This window comes from Geotrypetes seraphini, chromosome 8 (genome assembly GCF_902459505.1).
Source record: "Geotrypetes seraphini chromosome 8, aGeoSer1.1, whole genome shotgun sequence".
NCBI classification, from domain to species: domain Eukaryota; kingdom Metazoa; phylum Chordata; class Amphibia; order Gymnophiona; family Dermophiidae; genus Geotrypetes; species Geotrypetes seraphini.
In genome coordinates this window covers 92,938,283-92,966,065 of record NC_047091.1, presented here as the reverse complement: position 1 = coordinate 92,966,065, position 27,783 = coordinate 92,938,283, and the positions used below count along the sequence as shown (strand labels likewise).

At 43.1% G+C, this 27,783-nt stretch overlaps 1 protein-coding gene across 4 annotated transcripts in view; it reads left to right on the top strand.

Annotated features, from left to right (window-relative positions):
* ADAMTS10 (ADAM metallopeptidase with thrombospondin type 1 motif 10) overlaps nucleotides 1-27,783 on the top strand; it is a 192,587-nt gene that overhangs the window by 66,073 nt on the left and 98,731 nt on the right. For 3 of the 4 annotated variants that reach the window (XR_004540309.1, XR_004540310.1, XM_033954332.1), the window contains exons 7-12: nucleotides 4,558-4,601; nucleotides 10,890-10,995; nucleotides 13,829-13,975; nucleotides 15,669-15,749; nucleotides 16,696-16,837; nucleotides 20,089-20,196. Coding sequence is in view for 2 of the 4 variants with exons in the window: in XM_033954332.1 (XP_033810223.1) it covers nucleotides 4,558-4,601; nucleotides 10,890-10,995; nucleotides 13,829-13,975; nucleotides 15,669-15,749; nucleotides 16,696-16,837; nucleotides 20,089-20,196 (628 nt within the window). In the remaining 2 variants the exon portion in view is untranslated. The remainder of the gene's footprint in view (nucleotides 1-4,557; nucleotides 4,602-10,889; nucleotides 10,996-13,828; nucleotides 13,976-15,668; nucleotides 15,750-16,695; nucleotides 16,838-20,088; nucleotides 20,197-27,783) is intronic. The other variant, XM_033954333.1, reaches the window with a different exon arrangement.

The window sequence follows — 27,783 nt, the reverse complement described above, 5'->3', positions numbered from 1 at the left end:
TTTATTTAATTTGTTTTCTATCCCATCTTCCCCAAAGAGCTCAGGATGGGTTACAGGTTAACAAACATAATACAGTACTACCCCAAAATTCATGGGGCTTCCTTTCCAGGAACACCCGCATATTTTGAAAAACCGCAAATGCAGTTTTGCGCCTGTCAAGAGGCAGGAGAGGGCAGCTGGGGTGCTGGCGGGTGTAGAAAATAATTTGCGGCATGCTTCGACCGCCTCTTCCTGTTACTAAAGTCAGGCTACACCAATCAGGAGCTGCTTTGACATGCAGCTCCTGATTGGTGTAGCCTGTAGTACAGGAAGAGGCGGTCGGAGCTTACCGCAAATTAGTGAGTCCGCGATTTGCAAACCGCGAATTCACGGGGGAACACTGTATACAGTTAACAGGTTACAATATGCCATAGTTACAGTATAAGTTTTTTTGTGGTACAAGTTTTTATCCTAACTTGACACATACTAGGAATCTAATATCCGTAATATACAGTTTACAGGTTAAATTTGTTTTGATCTGGTTTTGGTCTATAGTCATGTTGTCTCTCTGTACCTTGAACGCTCTAGTAACTATGGCTGCGTGTTGTGTCGACATTCCTCTTCTATATATATATAGGCTTAGATCAGCTTGTTATATCACGTGGATATTATTGTATGAATTTCATTTATATGTTCAACGTGTCTGTATCTTGCCTCGTTAACATTTCTCTTTCTGTATTTATTGTACATTGTATATTAAAATCAATAAAATATTTGAACAAAAAAAAAAAATTTTTCACAGTTACAGTACAAGATTTTGCAATACAAGTTTTTATCCTAACGCGACACATACCGAGAATCTTGTATTATTTGTGAGAGTTAGGTGAACAGGTATGTTTTTATTGCCTTCCTAAAGTGAGGTAAATATGGACACAGCAAAGTGAAACCTAATAATAGGGCTGGCATGAAATAGTATCAAAAATATACGCAATTAATTTTTATAAAAGAAAACCACTATTAAAAATTCAAAGAGTTAAATTAAAAAAAAAAAAAAATTGTGTTCCTGTATTCCTAGGGGGAAGGCATATTTACCAAGTGGTTTCTGTTTCCTGCCTCCCTTATAATTTAACCAAGCCCTCTCGACTTCCTGCAGTTTGAACCTGCCTTTGAAAACCATTGCTGCCTTCCTACTTCCGTTTCCATTGTGGTCTCTAGTGGCTGGCATAGATGATGCCAGGCTGTTAGATATTTCCTTGACAAAAATGTACAGCTATATAAGTTCTTAGGAACTACCGTACTTTGTGCTGATGGGGAGGAGGGGAGGACGTTCCCTGTTTTTATTTGTTCTATGTGTTGAATTCCCCTGCTCCTTTGCTGATTTAGGGAAGAATGGATGCCTCTTCTGAAAAGAAGGAGCCATCCCTGACCTCTTGTCCTTCCACAGAACTTGATTTGTAAGCCCCATGGGTATCATTAGACAGGAAAGTGGAACCCAAGTCTTATATGCTGCTGTAATTCAGCCAGACCAGCTGGTCATAAGTCCTTGACTTTAATAGAGATATAATAGCAGAACTGCTCAAAGTACATTGGGGAATACTTAAGTAAATTGTACTGAAGAGATAATCTGCTGTAAAAAGACTAGAGAAGCCAATAATTTTTATAATGGAAGAAAATTAAGAAATTGTGTCACTTCTATTTGTTATTTTGTATGTATGTACAAAAATCAAAATAACTTCTTGTTTGGTTGGCTTGTTTTAAAATCTATTTGCAAATATTTTCAAGCCTTTTCCTCCCAATCACATTTTATTATGATCTTCTTCAATTTAAATGATCACAAATGGGGCCAACTGTAGTCCAGCTTGAACCTTGGTTCTGGGCATAAACCTGTCACGCATCCTCACCTCCAAGGAAAGCCTCTTTTATTTTTCAGCAGCTGCCTCCCTTTAACAAACCATTTCTTTTATAACAAAATACACAGTTAGGTACCATTTTCTAAGGTATGGGAGCGGGGGTCGTCGGACACACAAGGGTGTCGGGGGGGGGGGGGGGGTTGCGTGGCAATGGGAAGGAGTGGGCCTCTCTCCTGATGCCGGGGGGGGTCGGAGGGTGCATTGTTTGGGGACAGGAGGGAGTGGGATCTCTCCCACTGCCGGGGGGTGTCGGGGGGTAGCAGTTTCAGGTGATTATGCGATGCGGCAGGAGAGAGTGGGCATCTCTCCTGTTGATCTTCAATTTGGGTTGTTTTTTAAAATTATTATTTTAATTTACATGGGGAGGTGGGGGGATCCTGAGCTGTCAAACCTTACTTTCCTGTCAGTGCCTGAACACTGATCAGAAAATAAGGCAATGACAGTTCAGACCCGTCATCAAATTTTGGCTACAAATGTGGCACAATGAGATGCAATTATAGAGAATCGCTCAGAGTGATCATTTTAATATTAATGACCTCGTTATAGTACATTTGCACTAGAAAACTTGGAAAAGACCTCGGTAAGCCATTTTGATAATCTGCTGCTAAAATACATGCATGCTAAAACAGCTGGAACCGGCTGAGCAAATTAGAGGCCCCTGAGAGACTGTAAGTACTCCTGCATTAATTTGTTGCAGGTCTATCACCCTAATGGCAATATTAGCACATGACCGACATAGTAAAAATAAATAAAAGTCCCAAAAAAGTGTTGTATTATCTGGGCTTATCATGTCAGAAAGTATTGCCCAGATTTCAGTGCACTTTAGTGAAAGTGCTGCTAAGTGACTAGGTAAATACACCATGGCATTCAAAAAATCTACCCCTCATAGACTCTGTAGTCTAATTCTGAATTTTCTTCTACTAAGAGTTAAGTCAGTATTGTAACTATGTATTTTATATATATGTAGAAGGGTTAAGGGAAAGTTGGAGAATGTAATACAAGCATTCAAAAGTCTGGCAAAATCATTAATAAAGAACAGAAATGTTGCATATACACTGAAAAAAAACAAGGGGTCATGGGAAGAAAGCCCAGAGGAAATGTCAGAAAATGTCTTTATAGAGAAGGTGCCTAAAACAGTCTACAGGCAGAGTCCAAGCGTGTTTGAGACAGATACAGCAAACAGTGGGAAACAGGAGGAGCTGAAAAGAGTAGACCTAATCAACTGGGTAGGCAGTGGTCAAGAGGTCCTTGTCTCTTGAGAAATACTAGGTTGCAATGTTAAAGCCTAAGCAAAGATCAGATACCAACACTTTCTCTTTGTGGGCCTATTTTTCTACATGATGGTCTTCACTTCAGACTCGCTGTTTGGCACAGTCAAGAGTTCCCGGAGCTGTTCTCTGATGAGCTCAGCAGAAAGTGTGAGAGATCTTGGGAGCCTGGTTGCCAGAAGAGCCTCCCCTGAAGTAACAGCAAAAATCTTTTCTCCATGTACAGTGCTGTTATTGGGGTTGGGGTTTTAGGAGGGTAACACTTAAGTACAGTTGGTAGTCCCTACTTAATAGGGCTTACAATCCAGTTTATAACTGAGGCATAGAAGTGTGAATGACTTGCCTAAAGAACATCACTGGGAGAAGCAGGATCTGAATCCTGGTTTCTATCATTTTCAGTCTGCTGTTCTAACCACTAGGATACTCCTCCGCTCCTTATGAAACTCCCATTATGGAACAGATGTCAGACTTGTATATTTACAGAAACAAAAACAAGAGTGTGCTCTCCTGGGGAAACCCAGAGCTGTATGTTTTGATTTATATTGCTGTCCCTCCACTATGTGGAGTGCAAAAAATACAGATCTTAGAATAAACTGTGGCTCTTTTTGACTAGATGTGTGCACAGAGGTCAGCTGTAACTGAGAATAACCTGTTCTGAAAGAATGTACATAGTTAAAATGTTTGCGGAAATATTATATTTCTTTTTTCGTTGCCTTATTTTTTTGTCTATATTTAGTAGAGAGATTGAAAGTACTACTGTCCATTCAATCTATGCAAATAAATCAATCAAGTCCAGTCTTGGGGGTTGGGGCAGGGGATGGAGTGAAATAGAGAATGGGCCTGCTTCCTACCATACTGAAAATGACATTGGGTCTGATATTCAGAATGATTTAAGTGCCCAGGAGAGGCTCTTAGCCATTTAAATCATCTGTCCAGGGCTATTCGGGCATTTTCAGAGGCACTTAAACAGTTAATGCCATTTAAGATGCCTGTTTAGGACTCAAGCCAAAACTGGCTATTTTGGAGGCATTCCAGGGGAGGAGTTGGCACTTAGCCAGTTATGTTCCAATATCAACACTAAACTGATTGTTAACCACATAAAACGCAGTCCTATCTTTGTGATTTTTCATAGCCAGTTAAGTGACGAATATCACACTTAACTAGGTTTTAGTTTGCTCCCTATGCCTGGAAATTCAATGCCAGAGCCCAAAAATGGCCCAGCATTTAATTTCTGGGTTTTACACCAGCAGCGGTCAGCAAAACATTGATCTCTGTCAGCTGAATATCAGGCCCCGTATTTTTAAGGGTGAGATCATTTTGAATAAAGTCAAAGTTGAGAAATATTAATATAAAACCAGGCATGGGCATGTTTTTCACTGCTCTCATCTGTATTTTTACAGATACGATATTTGCATCTATAAGAACAAACCTTGTGGAACCTTAGGTAATCCTCTAAGTTACTTTTCTTTTGTTTGGGGAAGGGAAAGCTGAAAGATGTTATGGATAAGGAATGCATAGACAGCATTTCAACGTCATCATTCCCATTGATATTCTTTATGGACTCTGGTCATATTGAGGTCAGTATTTGTCCAGCACAGTCACTGGCTCAAGGTAAGCACTGACAATTTCATCCATATATTTGGCATTGAGTGTACGTGCAATGCAGTCACATTTAGTCAGGGCCTATCCAGCAGCAATATTTAACTGTTGTCAGGAACTTCTGGATAGGCCCTGACTAAATGCTGTCTATACATATACAGTATATAGATAGATAGTTAGATAAAGATAATGGTTACTGCGGATGGGCAAACTAGATGGGCCATTTGGCCTTTTATCTACCATCGTTTCTATCACTGCTGTCTATATAATTTCATAGCCCACCCTCACTCCCTCTATCCTTTATTAAACAGATAGGACCAGGCAGTTCAGAGAGATTTTTAGCCTGGTACTATCTATATAGGGGCTGTAAATCCATCGATGACTTCATTTGAATTTTATCCCAATACAAAATAATGGTAGGCTAGGAACCCTGATGCATGCACTTGCCAAAACATGGCCATGTCAGGTCATCAGTAAACTATTAACCAGAATGTGTCTCCAGTGACATCCTTATTCCCTTGGCTATATCTACTAGGGGTCTGATTCTGGAAGTGGTGCCTGCCGAGGCAGGTGCCTACAAAACGGGCTTCTGCCATGTGTCAGTCATGAGTCAGTTAAATTTACCTTTCCATATAGAGGGGTGATGAATAGATTAATAATCTAGTGTCTTTTGGGACACGAGAGAGAATCAACTAAAGATTTTTCCCCCGATAGTGCAGGGATGGTTCTGTCGAATATGACGTCACCATCAGCTGCAGCGGGAGATATAAATAGTAGGAGTGAGTACACCGTGGCCATTTTTGTTTACAATACTTTGTGGTCTAATAAGGCGGCAAAAGCTGGTTTAGGTAAGTTACATGTGTGTCAGTCATGGACAGACGCCGCTTCCAGAATCGCGGTGAGCAAGAACCCTAGACACAGGAAATGTAGGCCAGAGTTTAACAGCCTACAGTTCTAGCACCTAGGGTCCTGTCAGAATCGCGGCCAATAGCATAGTGACGCTGAATTCTCGCACCATCCCTAAATATGCCCACTTCCGGGCTTCAGCATCACTATACACTACTAACCATCAGGGATCTAGGCGCCGGTTCCAGAGGCCATATAGCAGCGGCTATTTTTTATTATTTTTTTATGCGAGTTTAATTGGGTTTTAATGGCATGACCAATTATCATGCCACTTAAACCCAACTAAACCACTTATGTTAGGCGCCAGTAGACATGATCTAGGCGCCTACTGGCGCTGAACATAAAATGGCTTGTTTGTGAATCCAGGCCTATTTGTTCTTTCTACTTTCTGTGGAACATTTGTTCACCCCTTTTTTTAAATGTGAAAATGGCCCATCTTTCCTGTGAGTAAAAGTACCAATTTTAAAAAGATTTGGGGGCCATTGATTACATATTCTAATGATCAGTCACCTTAAACACCTTTTTATTATATAAGAATATAAGTAGGGTGGGATTGGGATATATGATATTTGTTTTAATTGGTTTATTCCTAATGGATGGGATGGGTGGGGGAAGGGTTCTTTTTATGCTTTGGTGATTATAAATAAGAATGTCAAGTGATTTGTAAAATTCTTGTTTGAATATTATACACTTGTTGTAAGATATGAAAACGAATAAAGATTTAAAATAAAAAAAAAGTACCAATTGATGGTTCTTTGAGCTTTGTGGCAGTCAGAATCTATTGTTTTGCTTTGACTATTGCCTAATGGTTGAGCCAGCCCTGCTTAGAAGCACAAAGGTATATTTCACTGCTGTTTTGAACTAAAGAACTTTAATACTTAGATTCAATTGTATTACGCTTAGGAGATCCTTTGTTTTTATCCCATGCCTTTTTTATTATTATCACTTCCTCCAGGAGGACATTCCAAGCTTTCAACCTTTCTATGAAAACTCATTTCCTGATGTTGCTCCTGAATCAAATAATATTTCCCTGCATTTCTATTTCAAGTTCCCCAGTACTATACCTTCCTTCCTTTTGGGAGAGGTTTGTTGCTTGTCCATTAACATCTTTCAAGTGTTGAAACAGTTGTATCCTATCTCCCCTGTTCCTGTATGTCTCTTGGTGTAGACTTCACACCAATGTGGCCTCTAGCCTCCTTATCCTTGCTGAGATATGGCTTCCAAATAGAAAATAGCTTATAAAGGGAAGTCATCATCTCCTTTTTTTCTGCTGGTTTGTCTATACAGCCTAAATCCCTCAGGCTTTGACTGCCTTAATCAGTTGTTCTTTCATTATCTCAAGATTATCAGACAATATCACTCCAAAGTTTCTCTTCTTTAGCAACTCTCCAGACCGGCATAGGTTAATCTTACAAGCGGGTTATATCTCATCATGATCATCAGGTGAAGATAGAGACAAAACTTTGGAATAGTACACATCAGGTGTCTCCCCCCCCTAATTACCTCAGTCTTCTTTCAGTCTCCAGCAGGTGTTGGTAAGCTGTACACATCTCCCTTAGTAGGGCTGTTAGAATTTGTTTAGAGTTCTTTGTCCCCTTTTTGGTACCGGATTGAGCTTGGATGGACCCTGTTTGGCGATTCATCTGACCTCGGGGATGTCAAACCCGGCGGGTCATGTGCTGGGTCCCTCCCCCCCTTTCCTCCACATTTTTTTTTTTTTAAGTACCTCAACAGTAAGCCTTACCCCCCCCCCTGGTTGGAAAAGCATACTGTTTGGAGAGCCAAGTTGAGTTCTGTGAAAAAAGAAAAAAAATCCTGAGGTAGTGTCGGTCTGAAGGGTTGCTTTCCCTTTAAATTTAATGTAAATTACTATTATTTTTAACTAACTGGCACTTTTCTTTTAGCTAGGTCGCGTATGGAGCAATGAGCACTTCTCAGGGGAAGAAGTGCTCAGTTTGCTCCAGATGCGAGGCACTTGCGGCTGATCCGTATAGACGCTGTGCAGGACAGAGCAGTGGAGACCCTCGTCGGCAGTGGGTGCTGGTGGCCAGGGCTTCCCGCCAAAAATGCCTTGCGAGCCGGCAGCTGACTGTGGGGAGGCCCAGTCTTCCCCAGCTGCCCACAGAGGGATTTCCTCAGCCACCAAAGGTGAGGGAAAAAAGGATTCCCTTACCGCTGTAGCGGCTAGAGATTCCCTCACAGATGTTTCTTTAACAGCTGATGCTGGCTTGCCTGCTTTAGCGTCTGGGACAGTTCAGGCCATGGAGGGCTTATTTTTGGTGGGAACTTTGCCATTTTTGCCTAGCAAACCCTCCATTTGCTCTGCCACCTCAGGTGACCTTCCCCCTGTCTTGGAAAAACAGGGGCAGGTTTCTGCTGAGTTCCCTGCTCGGGCAGGGAGTCCCATGGGGCCAGGGGATTTTTCCCCTGATTTATTTTTTGCTTTTTGCAGAGCTTATTTTCAGGCAGCCGGGGGTTTGCAGTTGGCCTGGGGGACTCATCGGGGGTTGTTCCCTCCGCACCCTCTGTGGCTTTGCCCCCCTCTACTACTTTTACATCCCCTTCTCCTCCTCCCTCAGCCAAGTGGCCTGGGACGAACACTTATGGTCTGAGGAGAGTGTGGATCTGAATGAGGACCTGGACCCTTGGGGAGACCTCCAGGATCCCCTCGAGGGGATGGCCACTGATAGCGGGGCCTCAGCTTTTCTGGCTACCGGCATGAAGGTGTCCATGGTGTGCCTTTTTCAGAGAGATGAACTCCTAGATTTGATTCAACAAGTCTCCTCGGTATTATGCTTTGAGGAGACACCACCTGAGACCCCACGTGTGGGGGCCCTTTTCTTCAGGATTTGCTTTGTATCCTGCTCTTTTCCTATGCTTCAGGATATTTGGGATATTATCCTGGCGCAGTGGAATTCGCCGGAGGCGCCTTTTCATTTTTTGTGCTCCATGGCATGTTTGTTCCCATCCCAGAGATCAAGTCCGATCAGTGGGTCCTGGAGGTGATTCGAGAAGGTTATTCTCTGGAGTTTGCACGCTCCCTGCCAGATCATTTTCTAGCTTCTCCTTGTCAGGCAGAGTGGTAGAAGCAGGCTTTTCGCCAGACCCTTCAAAGATTGCTAGATCTCAGAGCTGTGGTTCCAGTGCCCCCTCAGGAGTGGTGCACCGGCAGGTACTCGATTTACTTTGTGGTGCCCAAGAAAGAGGGGACTTTTTGGCCCATCTTAGATTTGAAAGGGGTCAACAGGGCTGTCAGAGTTCTGTCTTTTCGCATGTGATCTCTGATTTTGGCAGTTCAGCCGAGGAAGTATCTAATCTCTCTCGACCTAACAGAGGCCTACTTGCATGTTCCAATCCGGGTCTCCCATCAGCGCTTCCTTCGTTTTGCGAACTTGGGTCAGCACTATCAGTTCTGTGTGCTTCCTTTCGGTCTGGCCACGGCTCCATGGAGAGCACCCGGGTCATGGCTCGGGTGGTGGAGTTCCTGAAGTCCCTGGAATGGGTTGTCAACCTTGCCAAGAGCCCGTTGGCCCCCTCGCATTGCCTGGAGTATCTTGGGGTTGTGTTCGACACCTCCTTGGGGAAGGTCTTCCTCCCAGAGGCCCGGATAAGCAAATTTCAATCTCAGATTCGCCTGCTTATGGCGTCATGGTGTCCTCGGGCACAGGATTTCTTCCAAGTTTTGGGGTCGATGGTGGCTTTCCTCGACATGGTGAGGTGGGCTCAGGCCACATGCGTCCTCTTCAGTATGGTCTGCTTCAGAGGTGGTCACCCCAGAGGTACAGTCTGGATCACCCTGTTCCTCTGCGGGGCTTGGCTCGCTGCAATCTTCATTGGTGGCCCCAGACCTCCCATCTTGTTCAAGGGTCTGGCTCAGCCACAGTGGACGGTGCTTCTCATGGATTCCAGTCTCCTCAGTTGGGGAGCTCGGTGTCTAGGTCACTCAGCTCAGGGCACCTGGTCCACGGAAGAGGCTGGTTTAGGTAACAATCAATGTTCTGGAGACCAGAGCCATCCATCTGGCGCTGTTAGCCTTCCATTCCTTCTTGATGTGCAGGTTGGTCAAGATTCTGTCGGACAATGCCATGGTGGTGGCCTATGTCAATCATCAGGGGGGCACCAAGAGCACTCAGGTGGCACAGAAGGCGGCTCTGCTCATGGTCTGGGCAGAGTCGCATCTTCAGGACATCTCAGCCTCCCACATAGCTGGAGTGGAGAATGTTCAAGCAGACTTCCTCAGTCGTCATATGCTAGATGCCGGAGAGTGGTGTCTAAGCCACATGGCCTTTCAGTTGATCGTGCAGAGTTGGGGGTCAGCCCCTCATGGACCTGATGGCCAAGGGGTCAATGCCAAAACACCCCATTTCCTCAGTCATCTCAGACGGTCATTCCGAGGGTCTGGATGCTCTGGTTCAACCATGGCCAACAGAGGAGCTGTTGTATGTATTCCCTCCGTGGCCATTAGTGGGCAGAGTTCTTCTCCGCATCTGTCTATTATTGTGTTGTTCGTGTGTGCAGATTTTGCTTTTTCGGCGGGTTCTATTATTTTTCTAGGGCCGGGGAGATCTAAGAACAGCGGCTGTGGCTCATCTGGCGTAGCTGGCGAGCTGTGGGGACCTTTGCTATTTGCATTTGTTCCTTTGCATTTTCCAAAAGCATTCCTGTTTTTTATTAGTTGATACTCCTGTTCGGAGTCCTGTTTTTTTCCATTTATAGTTCTTAGTTCTGCTTGGCTATTCAGCAGACTGAGGTAATTAGGAGGGAGACACCTGATATGTACTATTCCAAAGTTTCATCTCAGTCTCCACTTGCTGGTCATGATGAGATATAACCCGCTTATAAGATTAACCTATGCCAGTCTGGCGAGGCTAAAAGAAAGTAAATTAGCAGGTAAGAACCTAATTTATTCTTCTGGTCCATGCACATCCAGTTTTACTAGATTTTTCCTCATGTTTTATATCCCTTCAAGGGTGTTTTCCCTGTTACAGATAGTTGCTGGAATTTAAAAAATGATTTTTGACAGAGTTTCATGATACCCCATATTAGGGCACCCAGTGCCATCTTGCCAGTAAATTTAATTGAGCATGGTTGAACGTCCTACTTTTTCAGTTTTACAAAATAGTAGACCTAAACAATAATGTGCCCAAATAGCCTGTGGTTGATGGTCCCCTCTAGAGCTGACCCATGAGAGCTTTCAAGCACAGAGTAACTACAGCTGTTCTGACAGGCTTGGCTCCAGTGGGAGGAATGTGTGAGCGTGAGAGAAGCTGCAGCATCAATGAAGACATTGGCCTTGCCACAGCTTTCACTATAGCTCATGAAATTGGCCACACGTAAGTGTCATTTTGGCTTCATGTTTTCAATGTGGACTAAACCCTGTTATGATTTAACCTCCCTTTGTCCCTCTACCCTATTGCTTCTATGAATATATCCTGAATACTTTTAGAAATTGAAACAAGCCCAGAGGTGCAATGAGGAAAAGCTGAGCATGCAATAGGAAAAAAAAAGGGCATGGGTCAAATGTACAGGTAATACAGTTCCAGTTTGGAGGATTGCCATTTCACCCAAGTTAAACCAAATAAGTTGATCCAGTATTCATTGACTCATTACATGCAGAGTCTATAGGAAAATCAGAACTACAAATCCCTCCATGCAATGTGGCACCATCATGGCTGGATCAGCCTGTTGGTGGATCTAGGGCGAGATGGATTCGGATTTTACATTTAGTTGTTTGCCATTGTAAACTATGCTCAGGCAAGTTATTGTTCTGGTCATTAGGAGAAGTAGGTATATGAGTCCTATCTTTCCGCTGCTCTAATCACTGGGACCCTCCTCCACTCTTCTTTCATTTTACTACAACTTTCCACAAGATGGTTCTTGCAAACAGTGTCTGCTGGCAGAAGTATAGAAGTGCAAGAAAGGTTATATGCATCATAGGTTTCCCATAAATGGAAGCTGCTATTTGATTGGATAATGAAGCAATTTCTTAGTTCTGTGCTGATATTATCGTTGTTACAAATCCTGAAGTGGAATTACAAAGTCCTGAATCATCCAACTTTTGATATCAGGCCTCATGTTGCATCTGAGGTGACCATAAGAAGCCCCTCACCCCCCAGCTTCATGACTGAATGTTCCTGTAATACTCATGTTATTTCTATGTGCAAATTCTCCACCAGAAACCATTTATTTTTATGTCTAGTCCACATTTTCCTCTCCTGTACCTAGACAGAAACCAACAGTCATAATCAATATAAAGCCCTCTATTCAAACTTTAGAGTCCTTTTAACTAAAGCTTAGCATGCATTACTAGACATTAGCACATGCTAAATGCTGTTTGTCCTATTTTACGAGAGGATGCTGAAAGATCTCAGTCCAACCAACCAAGGGCTAGATTCACTAAAGTCAGCGTTCATCGCTAAATCTGTTTTCACAAGCACTGCTAACTGACCCGATTGACTAAACGGCCCACCACGTGTTTTTCCCCTCAATCGCCCATTTTCCGATCCAGCCATGCAAATTAGTAAAACCCCATGCAAAATAGCCAAGCGATTGATTCACTTACATTGCTTGACTATTTAGCATTGGGTTTTACTGATCTTAAAACCCGATTACTGTAGACCTGTTGGTAACACAAGCCTGCCTGGGGTGGGGGTTTTGTTTTTTTTTTCCATGGCACAGATATTTTGCCTAAGGCCCAGTGTCATCGATGCACCGGGGAGGGGCCTAAGACCCAGTGTCATCGCTGGTTCAGGAGGGGCAGGGGGGCCTCTGGTGGCAGGAGGGAGTGAGCATCCCTCCTGCCTTTTTCTTTAAGAGGTAGGGAGGAGGTCTTTCCTGGCAGGAGGGAGTAGGCATCCTTCCTGCCATCTTTTTGGGGTTCAGGGGTTAGGACAGTGGCTCAGGAGTGCTAGCATGGGGGGGGGGGGGATTTTTTAATGGGACAGATGGTTCGTGTTTAAGTCACGGTCTGATGAGGACCAGCCAGCATGGTTTCAGCAAAGGCAGATCTTGTTTGACAAACTTGCTGCACTTCTTCAAGCATCGATGAGCATTTTGAAAGAAATAAATTTTAATCACAAGCCAACATGGCTTCTGCAAGGGGAGATCATGCTTAACGAACTTACTGCACTTCTTCGAAGGAATCAACAAACGGATGGATAAAGGGGACCCCATAGACATCGTATATTTAGATTTCCAAAAAGCCTTTGACAAGGCTACTTCGGAATGAATGCCTACTTCGGAAACTGAAGAACCATGGGGTAGAAGGAGATGTACATAGATGGATCAAAAATTGGTTGGCAGGTAGGAAGCAGAGGGAAGGAGTAAAGGGTCACTACTCGGACTGAAGGAGGGTCACGAGTGGTGTTCCGCAGGGGTCGGTGCTTGGTCTGCTGCTATTCAATATATTTATAAATGATATAGAAATAGGGACGAGGTGCGAAATAATAAAATTTGCAGACAACACCAAACTATTTCGTGGTGCTCGGACTAAAGAGGACTGCGAGGAATTACAAAGGGACCTGAGCAAACTGGAAGAGTGGGCAACGAGATGGCAGATGAAGTTCAATGTAAAGTATTGCATATAGGAAGCAGAAACCTGAGGTACAGCTATACGATGGGAGGGATGTTATTGAGCGAGAGTACCCAGGAAAGGGACTTGGGGGTAATAGTGTTATTGAGCGATTTGAGTCGGTGGGTTTGCATGCAAATGATTTGCACCTCCATGCAAATTATTTGCATGCAAACTTGATAGTGAATCAATCGCTGTTGGAAAATCGGCCAGCAGCAATTGAGTTTCTATCTTTAGTGAATCTAGCCCCACTTTCCTAAATTCTGAGCATTATTTTGCCACTGTAGCTGAAAAGAGTTATCTTATTTCGTTAAGTGCCAATTTGCAGAAATGAAATTCTATGTTTTAACATTGTTTCAGATCATTGCTTGAACCATATCCACGTCATTCTCTTGATTGGACTGAGAACTTTTCAGCACCCTCTCGTATACCTATGGGTCACATGGTAGTTAATGCACACTAATGTCCATTAGCTCACCTTAAGCTTTAGTAAAAGAGCCCCTCTGTTAAACAAATGAAGAAGGGAATTAGGCATAGCAACACAGTGTCACAGGCTAAACATTTTTCAGCACTTTGCTATTCTGACCTTTTTTCAGATTTGGTATGAACCATGACGGAGTTGGAAATGGCTGTGGCAACCATGGGCAAGAAACAGCCAAGCTCATGGCTGCCCATATCACTATGAAAACCAACCCATTTGTGTGGTCAGCCTGCAGCAGAGACTATATCACCAGCTTCTTGGAGTAAGATATGTGATGTTCCTTGTTAATTTTGATATGTCATATCAGCGACTGCAATCTTAGGCCAAATATATTGCAAACTGATCTCATGAAAATTCTCAGCAGTTATTTCAAAATATCTGGACACTTACCTATAGGTCAGCCATGGTCATCTCACCATGTAGGAAGAGGACACTGGATTTTTACTGTAGTTAAGAAAAAAAAATCTATTTACTTTCATAAACCACAAGAACCAAATATAAAACTGGGTGTGATAGAAAGGCATTCAGAAGTGCAATCTTTAAACAATTCGATTCAAAGCACATGTAGCTCTGGAAAGGATCTTCCTGTTGCAAGCCAACATCTTGATGTGAAAGCCAATTGTATGCTGGGAAATTCCAGCACTGCCAGCATCACACACATACATACATACATACATATATATACTGTATATATGTGTATGCAAAAAACCTACAAGCACATGACCCAGCCTTTCCAGCACTGATATCGGCCCACTGGCTTCTCATAACCAAACACTGCATTTTCAAAGGCCTAGTGTTAGCATATAAATTCCTCTACAACAGGGATCTCAAAGTCCCTCCTTGAGGGCTGCAATCCAGTCAGGTTTTCCCCAATGAATATGCATTGAAAGCAGTGCATGCACATAGATCTCATGCATATTCATTGGGGAAATTTGAAAACCCGACTGGATTGCGGCCCTCAAGGAGGGACTTTGAGACCCCTGCTCTACAACATGACACCTAAATACTTCTCAGACAAACTTCCTCTACCCCAAAGAGAACGCTATGCTCCCACAATGAAATATGCCTCCATACACCATCAGGACACTCCATCCAACTCCAGACAGTCTGGAAATGATCCTATTCCCATTTCTTACCAAACCTCTGGAACAACCTACCTCCTCATATCAGAGCCCTTAAAGGACTTCTTAACTTTAGAAAAGCTGTAAAAACCTACTTTTTTACCTAGTCACTCCCTCAACCCTTCACCAGCATTAGTAAAGATATAATGCAACACACTGTATGTAAACCCTATATTGTAACACTGTGAATGTAAAATATAACTCATTCTGAGCTCTTTGGGGAGAACAGGATATAGAATATAAAAATATAATCCTAGAAACCTAAGGAAAATCAGTAGTGGGCCAAAAGCAAACCTGCCATTTCCATGGAATGCATGTCTCACTAGTGAGTTGATCGATCTTTTCCCCCCTTCCTCTTCTCTTAACTGGTAATGTGTTTCCATTGAAGGCTGCTACATAATTCCTGTTAGGAACTGTCACAGCTGTCTACAACTACACCAAGATGGAAAACTCAGGGAAACAACTTGGAGACAAGTCAAGAGGGATGGTATAAAGAAGATTAAATAATATATATTTTATGCAAAGCCTATCTGTCTCCAGCAGAAGTTAGCACGTTATGGGAAGAAAGCCGGAGCACATAGCATTTTCTACATTCACTACCTCCAAGTGTCATCAATCATCAGGCATGACTGCTGCGGTCATGCCCTTACTGATACTGTTTCTAAGAAAACATGCATTCAGTGTGAGTCAAATCTCACTGGGCCTGTTCTTCCTCAGGCTGAAGTCAGGGTGTATTGTTAGAAGAGACCTGCCCTTTCCTTATGCTGGATTCAGTGTATAGTGCCAGGGTAGACCATTCCTCCTCACATTGTAATCAGTCTGTTTTTGTTATAGGAGGCCTTTTCCTCAGAATGAGCCCTGCATATCAAGGGATACAATCAAACCTAATAAGTGTAATAGTACTTTACTTTTAAGGTATTAGCATTTTATTTAATTTTGGGAAGCAGAGAAACTACAAAGTCTTGGTTCTTCAATTGTCTTTGGCACTTACCATATTTTTCGCTCTATAAGACGCATTTTCCCCCCTAAAAAGTGGGTGGAAATAAGGGTGCATCTTATGGAGTGAATACTAACTAACCCTCCTCCCCTACCTTAATTCCTTTGGCGGTCCGCTGTGGAGAAAGCCGGAGGGAAGGGCAGGAGGCTGAAAGTTAAGGTAAGGGGGGTCCTGCCTGCCTCTGGGTGGGGGGCCCTGCCTGCTTGCCTCGGAGTGGGGGGCCCTGTCGGGGGTGGGGGGTCTGCCTGCCCTGCTTTGCCTGCCTGTCACTAGGCTGCTAGGCCTACCTGCCTACCACTCGGCCTGCCTAACTGCCACTAGGCCTGCCTGACTGCCACTAGGCCTGCCTGCCCTGTCCCAGCTTGCCCTGTCCTGGCCTAGCAGAGGGGGGACAGAGTACAGAGCCTGGCAGGGAAGGGGACAGGGTACAGAGCCTGGCAAGGAGTGTGGGGTTTGGTGCAGAGCCTGGCAGGGATAATTTGGTTCAGAATGTTTTTTTTTCTTGATTTCCTCTTCTAAATCTTGGGTGCATGTTATGGTCAGGTGCTTATGGAGCTAAAAATACAGTAGGTCCTGGCTCCTTCCCTGCACTTCACCCTGCTTTCTCCAGGCCTCCCTCTACCCAATGGCGCACACTCCCAGTTTACTCATCTTCTTTTGCCTTTTATATTCTCTACCAGCTATACTGTTGGTGTTTTAGTGATGTGGTCATCTCTTCACTGGGAATGGGACTCAGACCATTTCATGGAGACCACCAATGATTTTTTGGGAGGGTTGCTAATGATCTGTGTTAGATTGGCACATCTTTATCTTTTGGAGGGGTCTTATCTGTTTCTTTTGTGCTCTGTGTTTCTGCTGTCACAGTTCCGGGATGGGACAATGCCTGAACAATGCTCCTCCAAAGCAAGACTTCATCTACCCGACGATGGCCCCAGGCCAGGCCTATGATGCAGATGAACAGTGCCGCTTCCAGTACGGAATAAAATCTCGCCAGTGTAAATACGGGGTAGAGAGCCTTCCTGCTTTGTTTGAGCAATAAGGCCTGAGGGTAGGGAGGCTGGGATGAAATGAGGAGAGAAATCATTAGTATGGTGATGCAGCACCCACATGGAGGGGAACAGTACCATGCACTGTAGATCTTCCTGGCTGCCATGACACCATATAACTTCAACCCCCAGTGCATTATTGCTTCTGTGAAATGTTACTGTATTACAACTGTGCTTTGTTGCTTTTTACATTAAGTTCTGCTGACGCATTAGCTTTTTCCTTTCTCCTATCTGGGAGCACTTCACACATGCACTCAAGTATGGCTGAGTCTTCTCCCACTTTCTAGTCCTTCATCAAGCAAAGATCTGCCACTAATGGCAAGAACCCAGAGAGCAGGATGAAGCTCTTTTATGGAGGTAATTCTAATGCTATATATTAGGGGAGGTCATTCACTAGACCTTGCCCAAGGAACAGTAGTGGTTTGCCTCCTCACCCATGGGGGAATGTGATCTTCACTGCCATGGTACCACTTCTCACTGTTTCTAAATCTAGTCCACATTGAAAGATGTGAGAGGGATTTCAATTTGCCTATTTTATAGCTTATCTGTAATAAGTATGCACAAGAGACATTTGTACATGGTGTCTGGAAAAAAACCAGGGCTCCCAACATTTTTCTAAATAGCCCCAAAACATTCTACTGCAGGAGAAACTTCTGCCTGAAATTTGAGACATTTCTGAGCACTTTATTTTTCAACAGGATGGAGCTCCAGTGCATCGAGCTTGCAAAACAGATGAGCTCTTAATTAACGATACCCCAGAATTAATTGAGCCAACAACTCAGTGGCACTGAAGACTTTGTGAATGTGTCATGGTTGAAGGAAGACATTTGGAACGCAAATTATGAATTAACTAAGAAAAATACAACATTATATTAATGTATTTTCAAAGTCATACCACATGTATAAACATTTGTGAAATATTTTCAAACTATGTTAAAAGGTCCCATTTTTTTCTGGATACCATGTATACATCAATTTGTTTGGAAGTATATCTTATGCATATATATAATGCTGATATTCTGAAAACCAGCCAAGCTGGGGAGGAGAAAGGTCCAATATTCTGTATGCCTTTGGTCCTGTTATCCCAACAAAGTGTAGTTTGAGCTAAGAATGGAGCTTAGGCAGGCTTTATTGTACAGAAATATTTTTAGTGTGTGTTATATCATATGATAGGCTTTAATTAGAGAATATAAAATAATAGGGAAGGGAGTATCAGATTAATTGGGCTATAGGACTTGGGAGTCTGGGCATCTAGCTTTTCACCTCAACTTCTAATTTTAAACAAGCAGCTTTCAGGTCAATATTCGGCAACATTTCTGTAGTTAGCAGCATCGACTACCTATTTAAGTGGCCCTTTTACTAAACTGGTAAGAACCAGCGTGTGCTTACTGCACTTTAAAAAGGCTTATCGCGGGATGTTCACTGACATCCCACAGTAAATAGGCAATTTGTGCGGGCACATCACAAGCTCAAAAATATTTTTATTTTTCTTGGAAAGGGATGTGTTAGGGGTGGAGAGTGGGTGTGAAAGCGCTAATCAGGCCATGTACCTGTTGATTAGCATGGAGTTAGCGTACGGTCCCTTACCACTTACAAAATAGATGATGGTAGGGGCTCACATGGTAAGTTTTTAAATGTTCGCATGCTAATGGCAAAATCAGCGCACAGCCATTAATTTGAAAAATGAGAAAATTAGCCATTTGCTGTGGCTTTAGTAAAAAGGCCCCTAATTGTCGTTAACCTGATAGGTGCCTGCTATCCAGGATAATACTGCTAAATAATCTAACATTTATTTATTTTTAAAATTTATAACTCACACTATCTTAAATTGTAGGCAGGGTATCAAAAAACATGCCAGCTGATATTCAATGCGATTAAAACAGGCAGGAGAGACCCCTTCCCACTTAATCGTTTGTCTGTGGCTAACTGCCAATATTCAGTGGCACTTAGCTGGTTAGCGCCACTGAATATTCACAGATTACGCCTGCACAGCAACATAGGGTTACCAGATTTCCTCTTTTAAAAAAGAGGTCACCTACCCTCAGCCCAGCCCTAGCCACCTCAGCCCCACTTCACTCAACTCCCAACCTCGCCCCCCACACGAACCTCATATCTCTTTCCCCGAGCTTAGGGACGTGTCTGGAGGACCTCTGCTCAAGCACAAAGGCCCTCCAGATGTGGCCCTGAGTTCGGGGCTTTCCAAAACCCATACAAAGTGCCATGTGTTGGAAATCCATCCAGGCATCTGGAAAGTCCTCTAAAAAGAGGACATGTCTGGGTTTTCCTGGACATCTGATAACCCTACTGAAACAGGCTATCCTATGGGTGTTCGGGAGTGAAGTTGACACTTATGTGGGTAAGTGACGATATTCAGCTCTTGACCAAATAAATAGCAGTCCTAACTTTAAGTAGTTCAATTTATGTGGTCAAGGACTGAATATTGCACTTAACTGCAGTCAACCTAAAACTGAATATTCAGTGCCCATGCCCAGACATGTCCTGGCATTCAATATCTGGAAACACAGCCTACAGCAGACATAAAAACACTGATCGCCGTCAGCTGAATATCAGCCAGCTTCACAATAAAATAAAATCAAACAAACAATAAAAACAAGACATCATTAAACATCACTTAAAATTGCTGCCCAGAAAGGAAAATTAAATACCATCAAAGTTTGCTGAAATTGAAATGCTTTAAGAGGTTTCTTTAAAACCTGTACGTTTTTAATAAATTTAATATTAGCAAGTAAACTGTTCCATAATTTTGGGCAGACCTGTACATTGCCTGGTTAATGGCAATATTCATTCTGTGAATCTGGATAAAGTTAGGTCAGCATGAAAGACTGCTGACCGCTGCAGCTCAATACTGACCTGTGTTTTTAGGAACAGTACTATAATCCTCAGTCTTCAAGGATCACATGCAGGTCATGTTTTTAGGGTATCCAAAAATGTGCAAATTGGCCTTATTTATAAGCCAGATCTCTGAGTATTATTTTTAGGTATCCTGAAAATTTAACCTGTCAGCATCCTTGAGTAGTACAGATGATACCTTACTCTTCATGTAACTAGATAGTATATTTATGTAGCTAATGGGCTATGACCCTTCCTGGTGCTTTCTGTTATTGTCATAGTGGAAAGGGGTGTAAGTGAGGTCCACCCTATCTGTTCTACTAATAACACCACTCTCCTTTTGCTCTGCGCATGCTCGCAGGAAGTCTGCAGTGAGCTGTGGTGCCTGAGTAAAAGCAACCGCTGCATCACCAACAGCATCCCAGCTGCCGAGGGGACCATATGCCAAACCAACACTATTGACAAAGGGGTAAGCATCTAATGAATCATAAAAATGTCTTGTTATGCACATATAGACTACTCCTTGAAATAGAGTATTTTTATAAGACCCATTTGCCCTTTAAATCCATTACTTCACACAAATAATTGAACAATCCAGTTCATCCCTCTGGTTTTGTAACAAATATTCTTGTCCAGTAGGGGTTTTTGTCAAATACAGAGCAGTGGGAAAGTTGGATAAAACTGCACATAAGGAATAACTAAGTTTGCTGGTAAAAAAGTGTTTTTTCAGCCTCCATGTTCTGAGAAGAGTGAGAGCACTCTTTCATCGGCAACATTTCTCAGTATTGGTTCAATCAATCATTTTGTCAAGGTTGGATTATTGTTACTTAATGTATTTGGGCCTTTCAAAGGCTAGTCTGCAGAGACTTCAACTAATACAGAATACTGCAGCTAAGCTTATTTTCGGTAAGAGTAAGTGTGATCACGTGACCCCTCTGCTCAAGGAATTACATTGGCTCCCAGTGTATCTCAGAATTCAATTCAAGTACATTTATATTGAATTTAAGATCTTATTTGGCATTTTCATCACTTTGATTCCTTTAGCCTGGAATGTGCACAGGTCTCATCTTGCTAGAAGTTCTCAAAAATTAAAACGTACATTTCCCTCTCTCAGTGGTAAAAACAGAACCTTCAAAAGATTTAGTCATTCTTTTGCTTTTAAATTACCCGAATTCTGGAATGTTTTACCGTTTACATTAAGAAGTTTAGGTTCTTTTGCTTTATTCCAGAAAGCTCTGAAAACCTTTTTGTTTCCTAAACTAAGGGGCTCATAATCGAAAGAGAAATACGTCCAAAAACCGGCCTAAGTCGGCACTTGGATGAACATTTCTCAAAAACGTCCAAGTGCCGACCTAGGCCTTCATAGTGCCACTGAATGACCACAGCTAAACGGGGCATTTCAGGAGGAGTATTGAGGGCGGGAGTTGGGTGGGACATAGGCTGGCTTAGACTTAGTAGTACAGCATGTATAACCGAAAGTTATACAGCCCATGATCGACGAAACTTGGACGTTGTGACTTAGACCATGTAAAACTACCCCAGTGATCACTGACCCCCCCCCCCAACCCCCATAAAAATATTAATCACATCTTTAAAATTCAGCCTCCAGACCAGGGGTGTCAAAGTCCCTCCTCGAGGGCCGGAATCCAGTCGGGTTTTCTGGATTTCCCCAATGAATAGGCATTGAAAGCAGTGCATGCAAATAGATCTCATGCAGATTCATTGGGGAAATCCTGAAAACCCGACTGGATTCTGGCCCTCGAGGACCGACTTTGACACCTGTGCTCCAGACCATCATCACCTGGCCGCCTGGCATAGGAAAACCTAGTCGTCCAGCACAGAGGCAGCTTAAGTCTTCTTGGGGGTGGGTTAGAGACCCATAGAGAGGAGGACCCATGCCCATAAGCCCCTATAATCACTGCATTGATACTTAAACATGTGCACTCCCCTATACACCCAAAACCCTTTTTTACTGGCATATAAGTGGCTCCTGCAGCCATAAGGGCTATTAGGGTGGTAGATAAGTGGTCTAGGGGATTCTGGAGGTGGTTTGGGGAGCTCACCATAACCTATGAGGGAGCTGTAGTGAGGAGAAGACATGGCACCCTTTTTGTGAAGTTCACAGCAGTGCCCTGTAAGGTACCCCACTATTTAGGTGGCATGTCTGGGTGTTCAGTCCATCACTTTGCAGACCCCTCCCACGTCCAACAGGACTTGTTCTAGGCAAGGGGTAGGGAACTCCGGTCCTCGAGAGCCATATTCCAGTCAGGTTTTCAGGATTTCCCCAATGAATATGCATTGAAAGCAGTGCATGTAAATATATCTCAAGCATATTCATTGGGGAAATCCTGAAACCCCAACTGGAATATGGCTCTCGAGGACCGGAGTTCCCTACCCCTGTTCTAGGCATTTTGGACTTGGACAAAAAGTTAGACGAAAATGTGGTATAAAGATGGATGATTTAACGACTTGGACGATCAGATCTGCAGGACGTATAATTAGACGATTTTCTAAAGTAAAAAAATTTTGGACGTATTTTTTGAAAATGTGTCCTAGGCTGTTTTTTACTTTGGACGACTTGCAAGTTGGACGTAAACGGACTTAGACGTCCCTTTCAATTATACCCCTCCACCTATTCTAGTCTCATTTTCCTTGTCAAGTTTATATATTATGTATTACACTGTTAACCGAGTCAAGCTCCTTTTGGTTGATGACCCGGTCAATAAAACTAAGTTTTAGTTAGTTTGTTAGCTAGTTAGAATCATTCAGCCACACTGTTGGATGAAGTCACAGGTGAGGGTGCTGGGCCTGAGTGGATTTCTCAAACTCCGAAACTTCTTTGAAAATTTCTGTGGCTGCACAGGTATTTCCCACATATCTTACATGTATTTCCCACATATCTTACATGTATTTTCCCAGATGTCTTACATGTATTTCCCACATGTCTTACATGTTGCTGCCTGAGGAGAAGTTGTCAGTCTTATTTTTCCACAGTTATGGTTGGACAGTTTTAGTGATTCTTCTTGTCAGTCAGTGTTTGTCATCAAGCAAAATTATTTTCCCTTTGCACCTACTGAAGTCATTATTGACTTCAGTATAGCAGATACATGTCCTTCTGAACTCACACAACTGTTGTGTGTGAGGTGCATGGTACCTCCTAATAAGTATAAGAACTGAGCTGTTGCACTCTGCTTCCAAATCTGCTGCGGCCCATTCTCAAAATGAAGGATGCAGGGGCAATCAACTAAAAAGTCCTTTTTAACTCTGCCCAAGAAGGTTAATGTTAAGAAGCACTCTTTTCTAGCAAAGCATTGCCATCATGGTTAACGTGCCCATTTATTTTTTTCATCAAAACGGAACATCTATTAATTGTCAGTCCCGCCCCCAATCCCGCCCTAGCCCCGCCCATATTAATTCCATTCATTTTTCATGTACACATAATATCTTATTAATTCATAATGGTAACCATAAAATTTAAAAAAACCCACAAAGCACACAATACGCAGAGAAAATGTTAATTATCATTTATATTTGGGGTTTTTTCAAAGATGTCAAGGCAGATGACTTTAAAATATGCAATGTCACCTCAGTAATTATAGAAAAATAGACAAATATAGTGCAAAATATAGACAGCAGATATAAATTCTCCAAACTGACACCTTTTGATCACTAAATTGAAAATAAAATCATTTTTCCTACCTTTGCTGCTGGTGATTTCATGAGTCTCTGGTTGCGTTTCCTTCTCACTGTGCATCCTTTCTTTCTGCACTCAGGCCCAACAATTGTCCCTATTTATTCCCTCCCTCCTTCCTTCCTATGTCCTTAGTGCCCCCAGTGTCTCCTTCCTATGTCCTTAGTGCCCCTTACTATGTCCTTAGAGCCCCCATTGTCTCCTCCCCATGTCCTTAGTGCCCCCAGTGCCCCTTCCCATGTCCTTATTGCCCCAGTGCCTCCTTTCCATGTCCTTAGTGCCCCCAGTGCCTCCTTTCCATGTCCTTAGTGCCCCCAGTGTCCCTTCCCATATCCTTAGTGCCTCCAGTGCTCTTTCCTATCTCCCCCTCACTGCCTTCCAGCCTTTGTTCCATTCCCTCCCCCGAAGCTAGCCAGCCTACCTCCCTCCCTCCCTGCCGTGCTAAAGTCTGCCTGCCTGCCTCCCTCCCTCCAGCGCCGAAGCCTGCCCTCTGGCCCCTGCTGCTGCTGCCTACCGCCACTTCAAACACCCCCCCTCCCGATCCACTTCCGCTGCCACATGCCACAACTGAAGCAAAGGAAGGTCCAGGCGCCAATCCACAAACCTTCTTCCCGACATCAATTCTGACATCGGAAAGGAAGTTCCGGGCCAGCCAGGCAGCGATTGATTGACCCAGAACTTCCTCTCCGACGTCAGAATTGACATCTGGAAGAAGGTTTATGGGCAGGCGCCGGGACCTTCCTTCTCTTTAGTTGCAGCTGGCGGTCTGCGGCAGTGGCGGCAGACTTGGGGGGGGAGGCTTCGGCTTCAACGCTGGAGGGAGGGGAAGTGATTGCCTGTCCCATTGTCTCCACGCCAGCTTCAGCATGCTGTCCCTGAAAATGGGACATTTTGACGTCCCAAAGCACCCTATAGACAGAATACTGCCACCTGGCTCAGATTTCATTTTGATATATTAAGTTAGTCCAATTAAAAAGGTATTATATTTTCTTTCTTTATGTTTTAGTTTTATTTCTACATATTACCTTGAAGAATGGACTAACACGGCCACCACACCATTTTATTTCGGTGCAGAGAAGCAGAATTGGTGCTAATAATACTTACATTGCACTAGCCCATTCTCAGTTCTTGTGTTAACACCAACATTGAAATTCTCTAAACTTACATGAAGTCACTCCCCTTCCAAGAAGCGTAGAAAGCATAATATCAATAGGTGTTCTTCTAGTGCTAATTCACCTAAATCTAGAAAAAGGTCATGTGGTACATCATCTCCATACAGGTTTGATCAAAAAGAACTTCCAAGCGCACCTGGATAAGTTGCTTATACATGTTACATCTTATGAATTCCAGAAAGGAGCTCTTTTTGTCACAATGCAAGTACGACAGCGAGCATTAGCAGTAAATTTGAGAGACTGAGATCATATGCCACATGCCTTGGCTTAGAAGTGAGGTTCATTCCTGTTATAGTATGCACAAAACTAACCTACGTGGAGAAATTGCTCCTTAGTCACTCACAATCAAAATCTCCCTCTCAGTCTCCCTCTGTGTTCACTGAGCTTTGGAGAGAGTTTTAAAAGAGAAGTATGGACCTCAATGATCCAAAAGCATCTTCAAAGTGCCACACTTCTCTAGAAGTACATATCTGATGGTTTTCTCAGAAGTTGAATCAGGCTCTTGTCCTCTCCTAGATCTCATTACAGATCCCATTCTCCAACTTTTACATGGATCCCCGGGTCTGTCTTCAGACCCTTTACCTCTTGAACCAAAGAAGGTGTCTTAACTGGAGGATACTAAATTCTTACAACAAATTATAAAACTTTATCTCTCTCCTCAACTGATAAACCAGACCCAAGGAAATACTTAAATATCTTGATGCTCCCAAAGCCTTTGTAGTGTTTCCAGTTCACAAACTTTTCTTAGAACAACAGAAGAAAATATGAAGTGTTCCTTTCACATCACATCCAACATCAACAATTTGCAACTTTCTCATCTGGCAGCAGTAGTGGTATCTGCTGTAAAGAAAGTCATAGGTCTAGAACTTATTCTAAAAACCCACCTGGGAAAGATCCAAATTTTATGGATTTAATAGGCAGGAAAGTGTTTCAGAACGGTATGCTCAATGGCAGAATTGCAGCATACCAATTGCAGATGATTTGGGTATTATATAACATCTTAAAGAAACTTCAAGCAGAAGTTCTTTCTGCTTCAAAAGAGACTTTTAGGGAAACAATCAAAGCACAAAAATATTTTTTTAAACTCGCCTAAGTTGGCACTTGGATGTTTTGCTGGCCAAAATGTCCAAGTGCTGATTTTCCAAACTAAAATTTAGACACCTTACGGGTCATTCGACCTCCAGAATATCTAAGTCTAAAAGGGGGCGAGCTTTGGAATGGTTTGGACTTGGATGTTTTGCAGTGATAATCAAACCTTTTGCAAGGCGTCCTAAATGGGACAGACATTCTTACCTAGACCTGTTTTAGAAGTGTCTAAACGCCAAAAAGGGACCCAAACTGACCAGACAACTACTGGAGGGATTAAGTAATGACCCCTCCATGCTCCTCAAGAAAGTCATTGACCCCTTCCCACCACCCACATTTCATTGGCTCCCGGTAATTTCCAAAGTTCACTTCAAATGCATCTGCCTCACTTTCAAGATCTTCCACGGCATCCTTCCTCCATTAATTCCACTCTCTTGGAATTCCTCTAATCTTAATACCACCAGACCTACCCAAAAATTGAAATTATCCTTCCCTTCACTAAAAGGCATTTCCCACCCAGGAAAACTGGGCACTTCCCTCCCCTTCAGATTCATCGAGCTCTGGAACAACCTTACCTCCCCTCTTCGGAACCTGAGTGCTCTCCAACCCTTCCGTAAACATCTGAAAACCTGGCTCTTCTCAAAAACCTAACACTCCCTCCTCTTCTGACATCCTTGCCCTCTAATATTCTTCTTTCCCCGATCTTCACCTAACCCTTCCTTGGAGTTCCTTTCTCATTACAATTCCTGTAAACCGCGCCGAGCTCCACAAATATGGAGATGGTGCGGTATATAAACCCAAGATTTAGTTTAGTTTAGTTTAGTTTAGTAAATAAAACAGTACATACCTGTTTGTAGAACAGCAGCACCTGGTATGGGAAATCTTTATTTTTATTTTTTTTTTTTAATCTTTATTTATAACTAGCTGATTACCCGGCGTTGCCCGGATATTTATTTATCCCAAAATGTCCAACCCCCTACATGTCCCACCCCCCTATGTCCCACATGTCCCACCCCCCCACGTTACCCTCCCACATGTCCCATATGCCCCACCCCCATGTCCCAACCCCCTACCCTCCACATGTCCCAAAGGAATGTCCCTCTCTATGGGGCTGAACTTAGACTTAAACGGCATCGGGAGTGTCGGTATTCATCTCTGCGAGCCCGAAAACTATGAGTTGGACATTAATATCTGTCGCTTTTGATAATTTTAACATATCACCCCCTTCCCACCCCCACAGTATTTTACCCCCTCTCACCTGCACAATATTTTTCCCCAGATAGTAAGTCATATGTGTACCAAGTTTGGTTGAAATCTCTCCATGCGTTTCAGAGTTATGCTGAGTATTCATCTGTGAGCCCGAAAACACTATGGGGTAGATACTAAAATCTGTCATTTTCAATCATTTTTACATATCCCCCCCCTTCCCACCCCCACAGTGTTTGTTCTCAGATAGTAAGTAATGTGTATGTCAAGTTTGGTTGAAATCTGTACATGCATTGAAGAGTTATGCTGGAACATACATACATACACACACACACATATATTCAAATTATAATGTGAAATATTTGACAAAATGAATACAATACAACTAACGCAAAACTTGATTATAAACAACATTTTTAGTTTCACCTCCAGGAGCAAGAACATATAAAATCTTGGGTGAACCCACCCTTGAGCAAGCAACATAGAGTTGTGGGCCGCGAGACCCCCAGAACATATCACCCCAGGTAGTGAGGGATCTGCATACCAAGTTTCGTTCAAATCGGTCAAGCCGTTTTTGAATTACTGTGAGAATGGCAGCTTTTTACATTTTTTCCATTGACATGAATGGGTGAAATCTGATTTTCTGTTTGTAGCTCCGCCCATGTGTGCAGGTGGGCCGCGAGACCCCCAGAACATATCACCCCAGGTAGTTGGAATTACTGAGAGAATGGCAGCTGTTTACATTTTTTCCATTGACATGAATGGGTGAAATCTGATTTTATGTTTGTAGCTCCGCCCACGTGTGCAGGTGGGCCGCGAGACCCCCAGAACATATCACCCCAGGTAGTGAGGGATCTGCATACCAAGTTTCGTTCAAATCAGTCAAGCCATTTTTGCGTGA